Source organism: Heptranchias perlo, chromosome 16, assembly GCF_035084215.1.
Source record: "Heptranchias perlo isolate sHepPer1 chromosome 16, sHepPer1.hap1, whole genome shotgun sequence".
NCBI lineage: Eukaryota > Metazoa > Chordata > Chondrichthyes > Hexanchiformes > Hexanchidae > Heptranchias > Heptranchias perlo.
The window spans coordinates 17412466-17426981 of NC_090340.1; the positions used below are offsets into that span (position 1 = coordinate 17412466).

The 14516-nt window shown below is 42.5% G+C and overlaps 1 protein-coding gene across 3 annotated transcripts in view; it reads left to right on the forward strand.

Annotated features, from left to right (window-relative positions):
- Positions 1 to 14516, forward strand: part of glg1a (golgi glycoprotein 1a) — a 96699-nt gene that overhangs the window by 52786 nt on the left and 29397 nt on the right. For all 3 annotated transcript variants that reach the window (XM_067997711.1, XM_067997712.1, XM_067997713.1), the window contains exons 6-11: positions 2824 to 2895; positions 6935 to 7118; positions 8185 to 8399; positions 9159 to 9280; positions 10348 to 10449; positions 12580 to 12733. In XM_067997711.1, the coding sequence (XP_067853812.1) occupies positions 2824 to 2895; positions 6935 to 7118; positions 8185 to 8399; positions 9159 to 9280; positions 10348 to 10449; positions 12580 to 12733 (849 nt within the window). The remainder of the gene's footprint in view (positions 1 to 2823; positions 2896 to 6934; positions 7119 to 8184; positions 8400 to 9158; positions 9281 to 10347; positions 10450 to 12579; positions 12734 to 14516) is intronic.

The following is a 14516-nucleotide window of genomic DNA, read 5'->3' on the forward strand; positions in this document are numbered from 1 at the left end:
GACGCTCCTTAAAACCTACCTCTTTGACCAAGCTTTTGGTCACTCGTCCTAATATATCTTTATATGGCTCTGTCAAATTTTGTTTGATAATGCCTCTTTGAAGCGTCTTGTGACGTTTTACTATGTTAAAGGCGCTTTATAAATGCAAGTTGTTTCTGGGGCCTTATACGTGCAAGAATAGTAGATCATCGATCTGCAGCATCCATTTATTTTTATGTGTAAGCGTGGCTATACTTCCGCGGTGTAAGGAAAAATCTATGTTCAAAGAATAAAAACCACCCTACCAGGTAGGCAGTTGACTTTTTGGAGACTGCATGCCTCTTCAGGCAGGGGACATTGTGACTTACCTGCTCAATGATCATGCTTTGGGAGCAAGCATCTGTAATAATTAGGACTTGTTGGACGTTGGGGAGAGGGATGGAATGAGATCATATCTGGAATTTGTAGACCATTCAGTGGTTTGATGTTTGTCCTAGAGTTGCTGGGCTGATAGCACGCTAATCTTCAGAGGTATTCTGAAAGATTCTCAGTGAGCTTATAAAATGGCATAACGATTAGCCTCAAAACTGGAAAAGGGCCTCCTATGTAGCAAATAGCTTAAGAGTTTGGTTCATAACTTACGAGATTTGATTGTTAGTCAATTTGCTTAAAATCTTTGTATCTCACTCAGTAACTTACAGCCAACAAGCGCTATTAAAATTCAAATAACAATGTGAATTTATATAGCGCCTTTAATATAGAAATGGGCACCAAGGTGCTTCACAAAGGCATAATCGGACAAAAATGGATGCCGAGACAGAGAAGGAGATATTAGGAGGAATGGCCCAAAGCTTGGTCAAAGAGATAGTGGGGTTTAAGGAAAGCCTTAAAGGAGGAGAGGGAGCTGGAGAGATAGAGGAGTTTAGGGAGGGATTTCCAGAGCGTGGGGCCCAGACGGCTGAAGGCATGGCCACCGATGGGACGAAGGGAGGGGGACATGCACAAGAGGCCTGAGTCAGGAATGGAGAGTTCTGGTGCTGGGGGGATGGTAGTTTTAGGTCTGGAGGAGGTTACAGAGATTGGAAGGTGCAAGGTCATTAAGGGATTTAAACACGAGGCGGAGAATTTTAAATTTGAAGTACTGGGGGACTGGGAGTCAACGTAGGTCAGTAAGCACAGAGCTGATGGGTGAGTGGGACGATGCAGGATAGGATATGGACGCTATGGGAGGTCATGGGATTGATCCCTACTGTGTAGTTTCTGATTTTACAGTGCTGGCTGGGAAGACCAGTGGAGGCTGTGGCATCTTCCAGTGGGAGAGGGGAAAGGTAAATCTGATTGGATACTTGACTGGGTGGCACTTTGCCTCACAGCAGGTGATAAAAGTGGGCATTGGTAGTGGGTTGGAAGCAGAGGTACACCATGGGCAGACTTAAAGATGTGGATATATTTTGCACATAAAATTCAAAGCTAAGAAGTGTGAGAAGGGACAGCAAGTTCTCGATGCACAATATTCCATTGGTATTTGGGTTCTTGAAATAAAAGATTTGAATACAAGCCATAGTGATGGAATTGATTTTTAACATAACAGATTTAATCTGGGTCTTGGCTTCCACTAAGAACCCAAATTAGATGCATTGTTTTCAATTAAATTACAAGATACCCATTATGGTCAAAGTGCTCCAAGGTTGATAATTCAAGACGTTGAATGCCAAGGGAACATTATGTGGGATGCCATGTGAATTGTTCACAACTACTTTTATGTGTTAACTGTCATTTTCTCAGCAATATTAAATCTGGGAGATAACCTGGGTATCTTAAGTACCTCCCTGGCCCTGCTTTTGGTTTTACACATATACTTTCCTTCCTGACTTTACAACTCAATGTAGTTGGTTTCAATTGTTTGTCATCGGTCGATGTGGAGGAAATCTTAAGACTCTGCATAATTGTGTACAGCCACAGCTCCAGTCTGTGTGAAGGGATTCATGTTGGTTTTAAACATGCCAGAATATAGTTTCAGTATTCAGTAACTTTGTTTTTAGGGGGAAAAGAAGTGAATTTCAGATAAAATATCTTGTATAACATCAAGATATTGAGACAAGTCTCCATTTGGAGGGGGGAGGAAAGAGAGAAGAGGGAAATATTGTTCTCATTGTAAGAGCTGTTTTTACTGCCCACAGCATTGACTCAGTACAGAGGGAATTGAATCCCCACTAATTGTTACATAGCTGGTAGGTGACAAATTTCTTCAGTTTCTAGTGACATCCCTGCAATCTAATCCTGGATTGCAGTATTAAGTACAGGGGGTGGGGTGGGGGGGAAGAGGAGGGAGAAGAGTAGTGACTTGATTTTTCTTTTTGTGGTGTGGAGGAATCTCCACTCAAGCCTCCCCGATGACCTGCTCAGGACCATTTGTGTGTGGAATAATATATGTGGAATAATCATGTCATAACATTGTATGATATTTGTCATTCAACCTAGGTTGGCTGGCACGAAGATTTTAGTCCAGTCTAGCTGGTGAGTTCAGCCCATAGTTAGGACCAGCCTTGGAATATGAACCTTGGGGGTCTTACAATTTCTGGTAGCATTTATGGCCGGCTGGATGTTGTAGCTGAAGCAGAATGTGTGACTCTTTCCTTTGATTTGACTCTTGAGCAACTAGAGCAATGCAACAACAGTGCTAGGAGCAAAATGAATCCTAACACTGTATGTGAGGCAACTTCAGTTTCTTCGCTTCTTCGTGTAAATGGTATTCAGCTTTGTTAATTTGCACCTGTTTGGTACGATTTTCTAACACTACTTACTGACTGCCATTAATCTTCTGCCTTTTTATTGGCTCCGTAGATTCAGGGTGGTGAGGGACGAGTGTACAAGTGCCTTTTCAACCACAAGTTTGATGACGCCATGAGTGATAAGGTAAGTGGCCAATGAACGTTTTGAGTACCCTTACTGCCCTCTCATCCACTTGTGTCCTATTGTGTCTTGGTCTCATTTGAAATGGTAAATTTGCCAAATATCTTTCCTTTTTTGATACAAGTTTCCAATTGCTGGTTCAATATGTTCCATTAGCCAGTTCCCACTGATATATTGCATTATTTGTGGTGATTGCAACCACTCTTCCTGAACTTAATTAGTCCAAGTTAGACATTCCCATTTGTTTAGTATTCCTGTGCTTGTAAAATTTGGATTTGAATTGTAACATTGTGGGACTGCATGTGTGCCTAGTTGATCTTTTCAATCCTGCCACCATGGAGTCCTTTTCTGTTTCACTTGGATACTGTACTTGGTTTCCCAGTTGCACTTTGTTTTGTATTTTCAGTGAGTGTCTGTTACTCATACTAACTAAGGGCTCTCCAGCACTCACCTGGTTAAATGTACACCTGCGCAGCTGACTGAACAATAACTGTGATTGCAAGATGACCTTGTCGTACACCCCCATGTGTTTATAAATCAGTCTACCTGCATGTGTAAACTTCTGGATTCGAATGTCCTACTCCCAAGAATTATTTTCAGTGTCGTTGGGACAAAAATGAACAAGGAACGTGCTCCTTGCAAAACTCAGCAAGTTTAGATGTGCTGAGTTTAGCAGGCAGCACATTCCTTCTTAATTTTCACAGGTTCTCACAAAAAAAAGTGCTTTTGGATCTTTGTGTCACCTGTGCTGCCTTGAACAAAGATTTGGGAGCAATGAGTGAAGAGTCTGTGGAATTCATTTCCTGAATCCTGCCTTAGCCAGTTATCAAGGCAGAGAAGTGTTGCCCACAGCTACTGTGCAAGAACCAATGTCCATAGTGATTCAAAACTTGGGCCTGGAATGGCCAACCCTCACATCATTTCTCTCCCCCCACCCCCCCCCCCCGCCTATATAACCCAGTAAAGTCTAAAGGGATGACTGATCTATTAAATCTGAAGCTCTTCATTTAATAGTTGAGCAGCTCCAAATTATCCTTATGCTAGGAAGTGCCTGCAAACTCCTAGTTCTGGAAATTCAAAGCACAAATCCATCTTTGTACTCTCCTCCTTTTTTGCAGATATTTGTAGTTGAGAATTTTGTGCATTTTTTTGCCTTGTGACAAGTTTTTAGTATCATTTGTGGGAACACCAGATATAACTTCACACCCTTAAAGCACTAGCAGTCCCCTCTGATCGTGGATTGGTCCAGAATGTGAGTCCCCTTATAAGTTGACAAAACCCACACTGGATAACTGAATTTAATTTTTTGTTTGCTTGTTTACATAATTCATTCATACAAGTGAGTTGGTTTTATACATAACTGAATATATGCTTCTCTTTACTGTGTGCTTAAAAACAGGGAGAGTATCTACCAGCTCAGATTTTCTTTGTAGAAATCAAACCTACGGGCCCAAAATCTAGGTTAGTGGTTGGTAATGCAGCAACCACTAAGTTGCAGAAAGATTAAATTTATGCTGTTCTAAATGTGGCCAAGCTATTGAGGAAATGAAAAGCAGCTGGGTTTTATTTGTAATGTGTCTGTTAAATGGCATAGCTGCTGCTTGCAGTTTTACATGTGCCACGTTTTAGATGCTGGAAGTCATTAGCACTGTTCCTTCACAGTGAGCATTGCTTAAGCACAACCTCTCCAGAATTGTAGAATTTAATTGAATGCATGGTTAGACTTCATCTACAAAATGGCAGGCACAATGCAGCCTGGAATTTTTCAGACCTTTTTTTAAAAATTGTATTAATGCAGACATGCATGTTAAGGCTTGATTCAAAGGTAGATAATCTAGTTTCCTGTTCTGATATCGAATACAATCTGGATTTAAAACAAAATTATATCTAGTTACTGTTATTCTCCCTCAATTCATTGTGATCCCTTGAAGGATGAGCAGTAAAATAAAGACTTCAGTCAGAGCAGAAGAGAACAGGCAGTATCCTAGCATTCTCTTTCACACTTCATATTAACCAGTTACAGGACAAGTTAAGACCTTCGAATCATTCAAACATTTGTGTATCAGCTGCTAATAGAAATGTTCACATTCTGTCATGGCCCAGCTGCCATTTGTCTGCATTGAAACTTGCCTCATTCACTGGAGTTTACTCCCTCCCGAGTGCAAATAACTAAAATCACAGGATGTGTCATTTACAGTGAATTTGCTGCTTTACCGTAAAGTGCGTGCATGAGGGTACTTGTGTTTGTTTTTGATACGCATATCCTCAACTTCAATGATATTTCTGAATGTTGAACAGTGATAGCTCTGCGGGTGTTTGAGTTCTTAAAATTTGGGTCAGTGCATAAATAATCTCAATATATTAATAGCCCCACAAAGGTGGGACTTTGTGACCAGCTGCAGGATGTTTCATTTACCATATTAATTTGGAAATTGTAGTTAATTAGAAAAATACATCCCTAGCAGTTATTGTCTCTTCTGAAGCTGATCTCACTCTGGAGTGGGAACCTGGTGGTAGGTATATTTGCACAGTGTTCTGATTTTTGCAATGTTACTGTAAAATGGCAGCATTTTTATTTAAAACCAGTTTGTATGCTTCCAACCAGCTTCATATTATTACTATGGACTTTGATTTATGTATTTACGTTGGGAGCAATTTTCACTTGAGAACTGACAGTTTCTGTGTGTTTTGGTCCTTTTCATTCTGGTTCTTTTTTAATTGCCCTCTTTCTGTGTCCTTTAATGGCCTGCTGCGCTCTCTTATCCCTTGGATAATTCATATGTGCGCTACAGGGTCTCCAGAAGCAGGCAGATGGCACATTCCTCTTCAAGAGCTCAGAAGACCAAATCAATACCTCTGTCAAGAAAGACTGACTGTGATATTGCCCAAACACCTCTGGTCTAAGGGTTGCAAATTCTTCAGTTACAAACATTGAGTTTATTTTCGTGATAATTACATCTGATCCACACTGGAGCAAGAGGAGAAGACCTCACCAGCAACTTCAGTTGCAGGCTTGTGTATTCTGCCCTCTGCTGGGCTGTTAGCCTTTTTGCAAGTGTTTGACTTGAGCAGCATCACGAGTTGCTAGGAGTTGATCCAGACCTCCCATGTTTGTCAGGAGCATGAAAAGCATCTGCACTTTCGTGGTTTTAATTAAAAAGTTCGCGTGCGATCACCTGCGGCAAGGATGCTTACACCACTTATGCCTGTGGAGCTTTCCTCTAGACAATGTCATCTGGTACTCTGGCCCTTGTACCCAGGTTCAAACCGTTAACTATAACTTGCATTAAGCCACGGGAAACCTGTGACTTTCACTTGGAACCGCGGTACAGATTCTCCAAGTCTAATGAGATGTTACAGTTGTCCCCAACTAAACCCAGTTTTGCCATCAAACACACACAAAAAAAAAGTTATGCCAAAGGTCAAGGCTTCAGAAAGGGTCCATCAATGGCAAACATTTATGTAGTAGTGCTTCCCCAGATCCTAGGGCCTGACTCTTTCAACACAGCAGTCGGGTACTTGGAGTGGAGGTTTGCCTTACTGCTGCGTTAATGAGGAATTGTGAAATATTTGCATTTAAAATGCAAGAAGTTGTAAATTTTCATGGAGTTGTACTGCTTAGCAGCATGGTAGTCATTTTTTTTTAGGGTGGGAGGACATACCGTGAAGTTAGAAAAATACATCAATTCTGGTAATCTTTTCAATGTTGGCAGCTGCTGGAGACCCATCTTACTCTGTCAGTGTGAGTGTGGGTTAGTATCCTTCCCCCTCCTGGATATGAAATCCAATAACAGAGAAACAAGTTTGTTTTCTGTATAAAATTAAATGGTGTTAGGCAATAAGATGCTAAAAGAGCGTTACGTGTATTAAATAGAAGTTTGGAGCCTGGAGTTTCTCTTAAGCCATTGCTGCAGCGCAGACCTGGTGTGCCATCCTTCATGCTGCTGCAAGACTGGCTTGTTAAAGGTCAACGCATTCTGTAAAGATCTGTTTTCAGTGTGGGGTTGCTGCAGTACGGTGACACTCTCTATTCTCTTTCCAGTGTCGCGAGGCACTCACAACACGACAGAAGCTGATTGCTCAGGATTATAAAGTGAGTTACTCCCTGGCTAAGGCATGCAAAGCTGACCTCAGGAAATATCGGTGCAATGCAGAGAACTTGCCACGTGCCCGTGAGGCTCGACTTTCCTACTTGCTGCTCTGTCTGGAATCTTCCGTGCACCGAGGTAAGTACTAACAAATACTGGCACTGGCCTGCAGTTGGGCGTGTCGCCTGAACCAAGAGCATTGAGCATTTTGGTGAATGCTGACTATCTGTAGGTTGCAGTGGAGTTTTAAAACTGAAATCCAATTAATTTAACAAGCGTGGCACTCTTACTTCGCCCTGGGAAAGTGGGTGCATCAGGAAGTTGGAGTGTTGCTTTGATCAGTCATCTCACTAGCAGGAACCTCAGACAAGTAGCCCCCTGAGTCATTAAGTAGCAGCTGACTGAAGGGGGAGGCACATTCAGTTTTGTCCAAGACTGGATCGGTGAGCTAATTTGGGCCAATTACAGCATTCTGAATCCCTCTGCTATTCTGCAACGCAGTGTTCAGCACAGCCCTGGGCAGTGAACTCAATTGGATATTGCACGTTTGTGGAAGGTATGCCACCTTTTTACAAAGTTAGAAACTGAAGAGTGAGGAGAATAGGAGTGGGATCATAGCTTGAGTTCTGGTGTTTTCTTTGCTTTTCAATGCCTGCACACTGGGCACAAAAAGGACTTGGATTTTGAAAATTAGAGATGACATTTTAAAATATTACCAGACAACCCAGTGAAAAACCAGACTGACCGTTCATAACCCAGACAGGTGCCAATCCTGAGTTTGTGCTTCAAATTTATCAAAAAAACATTTGCTTCTTAATGTGTGCGATTTCCCTAGTTTTTAATCTTGAGTGTATTGTTAGCATGTGTAGAGTAATGGATGTGTTGCGCAGTCAGAATTTTGCACCATCTGGCAACCAAATTTCGATGATGTTGAATCCTGGGGGCTTAGTGCGTGCCTGCCCTTTGGCCACAGAAGTGGAGCTTGGCGAAAGGGGGGCTTGGTTACAGTACATGAACTATCTTGAGTTTTACTCTATGTAATATACTGTTACTGAACACCCCTGGTAGGGGAGGAGGAGAAGGTAGCCACACAATCCATAAGGAGGCACTGGGAAGTGGGGTGTGCCTCTGACTATTCCTGCTTATGTGCTGTGTTATGTACAAAATTGCTGATGTTCCACTGTTTATCTCTCATACTGGACAGGTCGGCAGGTGAGCGGCGAGTGCCAGGGAGAGATGTTGGATTATCGCAGAATGCTGATGGAGGATTTCTCACTAAGCCCCGAGATTGTCCTTAACTGTCGCAGTGAGATCGAACTCCACTGTTCAGGCCTACACCGGAAGGGCCGGACGTTACACTGCTTGATGAGACTGGGTCGAGGAGAGCAGAACAGTCTGGGGCAGAGCTGCCAGCAGGCTGTGAGTATTTTGATGGGTAGAAAAATCATAGTTTTTTAAACCTATAGATTGGATGTTTAATTCACAGCATATCATTTGACACTCTTGATGCAAGATTGAAAGTGAAGTTGATCACTTTCTAATTGAAGGGAGCAACTGCACAGTGCAGAAAAGCCAGCCCTTAAAGGGAGTGTTTCCTGCACACACAGACCAGCTGTTGATAGCTGTGCAGATGTTGTTGGCCTTTGTCAGTGGAAGATGTCATGTTGCTCCTAACGAAATTACACGGGAAATCTAAATGTCAGCACAGGAGGGTGTGCTTTTAATGAGATATTCCATTTTTCAGTACTGTTTAAACTTATTCTATGTGGCTATTCTGGATTAGATTTTTTTTAAAGAAGACCTCACATCTAAATCTCAGTGTAATGTCAGCTAGTAGCATGCCATCTGGTGATGAATGGTGAAGTGGAGGTTTAACTGCAGTGAAAATCAGTGTCATGATCTGGATACTGTAGTCATGCTCCGCAAAACAATGCAGGTCAAAAGTATCACCTTATTTGCAGAGAGGATGCAGCCAGTGGTGTACTGATGCCACTTCATCAATAGTGTGTAGTTCCAACCTTTAGAGTACATTAGGTGGATGAAGGGACTTGAGGATCAAGGAGCTGGGAGGATGTGGGTGGCTGGAAAGAATTGATCATCACCTGTAAACAGCCCTGTGTTTAGTGACCAGGTTTTTAGTTAGTTTGCTTGTTAATACCCTTTCCACTCCCATTCCAGCTCCAGTCCCTAATTCAAGAAACAGACCCTGGTGCAGACTACCGTATTGATCGAGCACTGAATGAAGCCTGTGAGTCGGTCATCCAAACAGCCTGCAAACACATCCGCAGTGGAGATCCGATGTAAGTCAGAGGAAGCATGATGTTTGTCTAATCTGTGTGAAACAGGCAGGGAAAGAGAGGAATTGCTGCTGTCATCTGGGGTGTGTAGAGTCTGTACATGAGATACTAGGCTCAGATTCAGTATATTATGTTTAAGCTTTTGACTGCAGCAAACTTTTGAAATCTGTAATCCAGATAAAAGTATACAAGAGGGCATAATAAAATTAAAGCTGGGCCATTTAGGAGTGAAATCAGGTAGTACTTTTTCCACACACCGGGCAGTGGAAATTTGGATATTGCTCCCCCCTCAAGGCTGTGGATGTTGGGTCAATTGACATTTTCAAGATTGAGATAGATAGATTTTTGTTAGCTAAGCATATCAAGGGATATGGAACAAGTCTGGTAAATGGAGATGAGGTACAGATCAGCCATGATTTGATTGAATGGTAGAACAGGCTTGAGGGGCTGAATGGCCTACTCCTGTGCTGATGTTCCTAACAGCCATGTGGGTAAAAGCATAATCCAGTGCAGCACTAGGCCATGCAAGCTCAGGATCCTAGGTTCGATTTCTGACCTATGTTGAGTCAGCTGACCTCAACCAGGGCACTAATTGGGGTGGCTCAGTACCATGGACTAGCCAGGGTTACTGTCCAATGAATCCCACAGGAAAGTGTGCACGCTGGCATAAGATAGTATTGGGTTCAACTGTTTTGTTTTCTATGGTCAGATAGCCTGCTGACACACTGTCTTGGCTTACACGTGACTTGTGGCTTCTTGAGCTATGTATCAAAGATCTGCCATTGCCTGTGGAACCATACCCCAGCAGCAGTCAATGCCTTCAGGAGAAGAGGGCGAATATTGACAGAAGCAAAATGCACTTTGTTGAACTGAAAAGCTGCTGGGTACTTGTACAGATTAACACCAGTAACGGTGTGATTGTAAATAAAACTTTACTCTTACTTGGAGTGTGCTGAGGAAAGCTGCTCCCTTGACGCAGTTGTGCACTTTGCCAGCGACAGTCCTGTATTTGGGAAATGGATCAACCGCCAAGCTGTTGTGCTAATGCTTGCCATATTTTCTCTTGGCAGGATCCTCTCATGCCTGATGGAACATCTGTACACAGAGAAGATGGTGGAGGAGTGCGAGCATCGCCTACTTGAGCTGCAGTACTTCATCTCCCGTGACTGGAAGTAAGCATTGCCGCCTGTTTGGAAAGTTACGTGTTTAAGTATCTTGTAATCAAACCACGAGCCATTAAAGCTCAAAGACAAACATTAACTGCAAGAAATCTGAGGTCAAAATAAAAGATGCTGTAAATATGCAGTGCATCAGTTAGCATCCAAAACAGAAAGGTAAACATTTACGGTGAGGCCTTTATGAACATAAGAAAAATGACAAAAGACCAGCTGGACCATAGAGCCTGGCACATCCTGGCATGGTGTGACCTCTGTACACAATCACTCCACGCAGCTGCACAATCTCCTTGGGTGAGGCAAATTAATGAGGGGAAAGGGGTGGGGAACCTCCTCTCTGATTCTCCCAAAGGCAAGCAAGCAAGCTCCAGGGGACAGTGGTGACTGGAGGCCAGGAGGGAAGAGCTAATCATAACAGAAGAGGACAGAGGAGAACTGGTACAGATGAAGTATACAGATAATACTGGCTACTTTCACAAAGCCTGTAAATAGGCTATTTTTCGTGTATAGTGGATTGTGAACCCTTTCTGCATAATTTAGCAAATTGAACATGTTTGTAAATGGCTGAATAAATGGTATTTTCATACAATTGCTCAATGATTAATCCTTACCCCGATTAACAAGCAGGAACTGCATACAGTTGATAAACCAATACCCTGCTGAATAAACAGCACTGTACAGTTAGTGATCCAGGTTTGCTATTAGTGATTTTTGCATCGACTCTTTTTTACTTTTTAAAAAACATAATAGCTTGGAATGTTTCGAACACTTCATCCAGTTGAGGATTCGATTGGATTCGTTGCCTGTTCCCACTGTTTGTAGTTTTATATTGATGGTCATGTCTATCATACGGAGGAACAGGGTTAGAATGACATCTGAAGAATGTCGTCCATTTCAGTGTGACACTAAGCAAGACCATAATTACATCATTTTGAGGGAGGTGAGCTTCTACCAATTTTCCATGCTCCCCTCAAGATGCTGAAGATGTCGGGAACCAGTAGAGACTGAATGATGAGGTGAAGTTGTGTGAAGAATGGAATAATTCTAATTCCAGTAAATGTTGAGTTCACTCCTGTATGGGTCGCTCCTCAGGATACTATTGTCACTGGGATTTTAGTGAAGTGTAATGGCAGATGTGTGAAATGTTTGTACTTGAATGAGGATACAATGTCTAGCATTACAGTTAGATCTTGTCCTTCTAAACTTGGGTTATGATGGCATTTTGGGCTGGATGGCGCTCGAGTGAAGTAACCAATAATTAACTTAGTACTTGCATTTAGGTAACGCATCTCAAAGCACATCACAAAAATGCAGTGACTATTACGTGGGCAGACATGGCAGCTATTGTGCAGGGCCCCATAAATAGTAAATCTGTGCATTTTGGTGGTGGTTCAGGGAAGAATGTTGGCCAAGACACTGGGATGGCTCTCTGCTCCTCTCCGGATAGTGAACCATTTGAACAGGCAGGCAGACTTCAGTTGAAGGTCGCAGCTAAAGGGTGGTCCGCCCTCATTATGTTCACTGAAATGTATCAGAATAAAAGCAGAATGTTCTTTTCGTCAATTTTTTTTGGGAGTGCCACCCTAGATTATAAAACTTGAAGGCTGAATCCACAACCTCCTGACCCAAAAGGAGAGTGCACTATGAACTGACTAACCAGTGAATCCAAGTCTTGTCAGTGGTCATAGAAGCAGCTTGAGACAAATTCAGAGTATGAAACAACATTTAATTGTTTTGTGATATTTTCTTTCTTCACACCCCCCACCCCATGATTTCTTGCTATTAATATAGTAAGTAAGTTAATGAAAGTATCCTCCTCCCCGAGAAAGTTCTCAAATTAATGCTTCAGATTTTTCATGCAGCCATTTTCAGTTTTTGGCTGTAACCTTGGTGATTGACTGAAGTCCTGTTCCTTTTATCTGTTTATTTCCTCCTCTTTGTAAAGTGCTATGGGCTGTCACCCATATTAAAGGTACTATATAATGCAAGCTGTTCTGGTTGTAAATCGGTCACTTTATAATTGATCAAGTGCTGTTGGGGAGTGGCTGGTGACTTTATTGGGATTCTTGTCATAAAATGGGATTGTCAAGTCGTCTTATAATATCTTCTTACGGTGTCCTTCCTCAGACTGGATCCTGTTCTTTATCGTAAGTGCCAGGGAGATGCTGCCAGGCTGTGCCACACCCCGGGTTGGAATCAAACCAGTGAGATGCTGCCCCCTGGAGCTGTGTTTTCTTGCCTGTATCGTCATGCCTATCGTACAGAGGAACAGGGACGTAGGGTAAGAATGACAGTTCGACCATGTCTGTGACACTAAGCAGTACCATATTGGGAGGTGAGGAGAGAGGGTTCTACATATTTTCCATACTCCCCTCAAGGTGCCGACTTGTGCTGAAAGTGCCTGTAGCCCAAGGGTCGTTCCTTTTGTGAGAGTGAGTATCTAGGCTACTTGACCATGGAAGGCATCACAGCTGAGCATGGTCTTGGGCCATCCAGACGTAATTTCCTGCAAGAGTCGCGGACAGCGGCCTGTGCATGTTTCACTGCACTGCAAATGCAGGTGATACACAAGTAAACTGAGTGGTGAAATGTTTTATTCAGCATAGGATAATTGGTGCAAATCATGGGCATAAGTGAACAGTCACCTGTATGAAGCAGTTGTTCATGGATGAGTATTGAGACAGGCTCTGACTGTGCTGCCAAACTGAGTTGCCAAATGGTATTTCATCACCTGGCCTAGGTTGCATTGATTCCCCCCCCGCCCCTCCCCATTAAGATAAGTTTTAATCTTGGCCATTTAAATCACTAATTAAACTGTTTAGCATTGCACTGCTGAGGATAAACAGCCTTCCCCACTGATCAATGCCGCCTCGGGATTCACCTATTAACACTTATTAGTTAAATTTTACACTGAAATCCGTGCTGTTTTCTGTAGATGAGGTTTTTTTGAGGATGGGTTCCCTTTGTAGACAATTTTTTTCAGGGGGGCGGGGGTGTAACTGCGTTTCATAGTATCATTGTGGGTACAGCACAGGAGGAGGCCATTCGGCCCATCATGCCTGTGCCGGCTCTTTGAAAGAGCTATCCAATTAATCCCATTCCCATGGCCATGTAATTTTTTTTCCATTCGAGTATTTATCCAATTCCCTTTTGAAGGTTAGTATTTAATCTGCTTCCACCACCCTTCCAGGCAATGCAATCCAGATCATTACAAATCGCTGCGTAAAAAAAAAAATGTTTCTTCATGTTGCCTCTGGCTTTTTTGCCGAACACCGTAAAGCTGTGTCCTCTGGTTACCGACCCGTCTGCCACTGGAAGTAGTTTCTCCTTATTTACTCTTATCAAAACTGTCATAATTTTGAACATCTTTATTAAATCCCCCCTTCTTCTAAGGAGAACAATCCCAGCTCCCTCACTCTCTCCATATAACTGAAGTCCCTCATCCCTGGTACCATTCTAGCAAATCTTTTCTGCACCCTCTGAGGTCTTGACATCCTTCCTAAACTCTGGTGCCCAGAATTGGACACAATACTCCAGCTGAGGCCTAACCAGTGATTTATAAAGGTTTAGTATGATTTCCTTGCTATTGTACTCCATGCCTCTATTTATAAAGCTCAGGATCCCATATGCTTTTTTAACAGATTTCTCAACTTGTCCTGCCACCTTCAAAGATGTGAAGATGTGTGTATGTGCACCCCCAGGTTTCTCTGTTCCTGCACCCCCTTAAATTGTACAATTTAATTTATATTGCCTCTCCTCACTCTTCCTATTAAAATGCATCACTTCACACTTTTCTGTGTTAAATTTCATCTGCCATGTGTCTGCCCATTTCACCAGTCTGTCTATGTCCTCCTGAAATCTGTTACTATCCTCCACATTGTTTACTACATTTGAGTTTCGTGTCATCTGCCAACTTTGAAATTATACTCTCTATACCCAAGTCCAGGTCATTAATGTATATCAAAAACAGCAGTGGTCCTAATACTGACCTCTGGGGAACACCACTGTATACTTCCCTCCAGTCCAAAAAACAACTGTTCACCACTACTCTCTGCTTCCTGTTC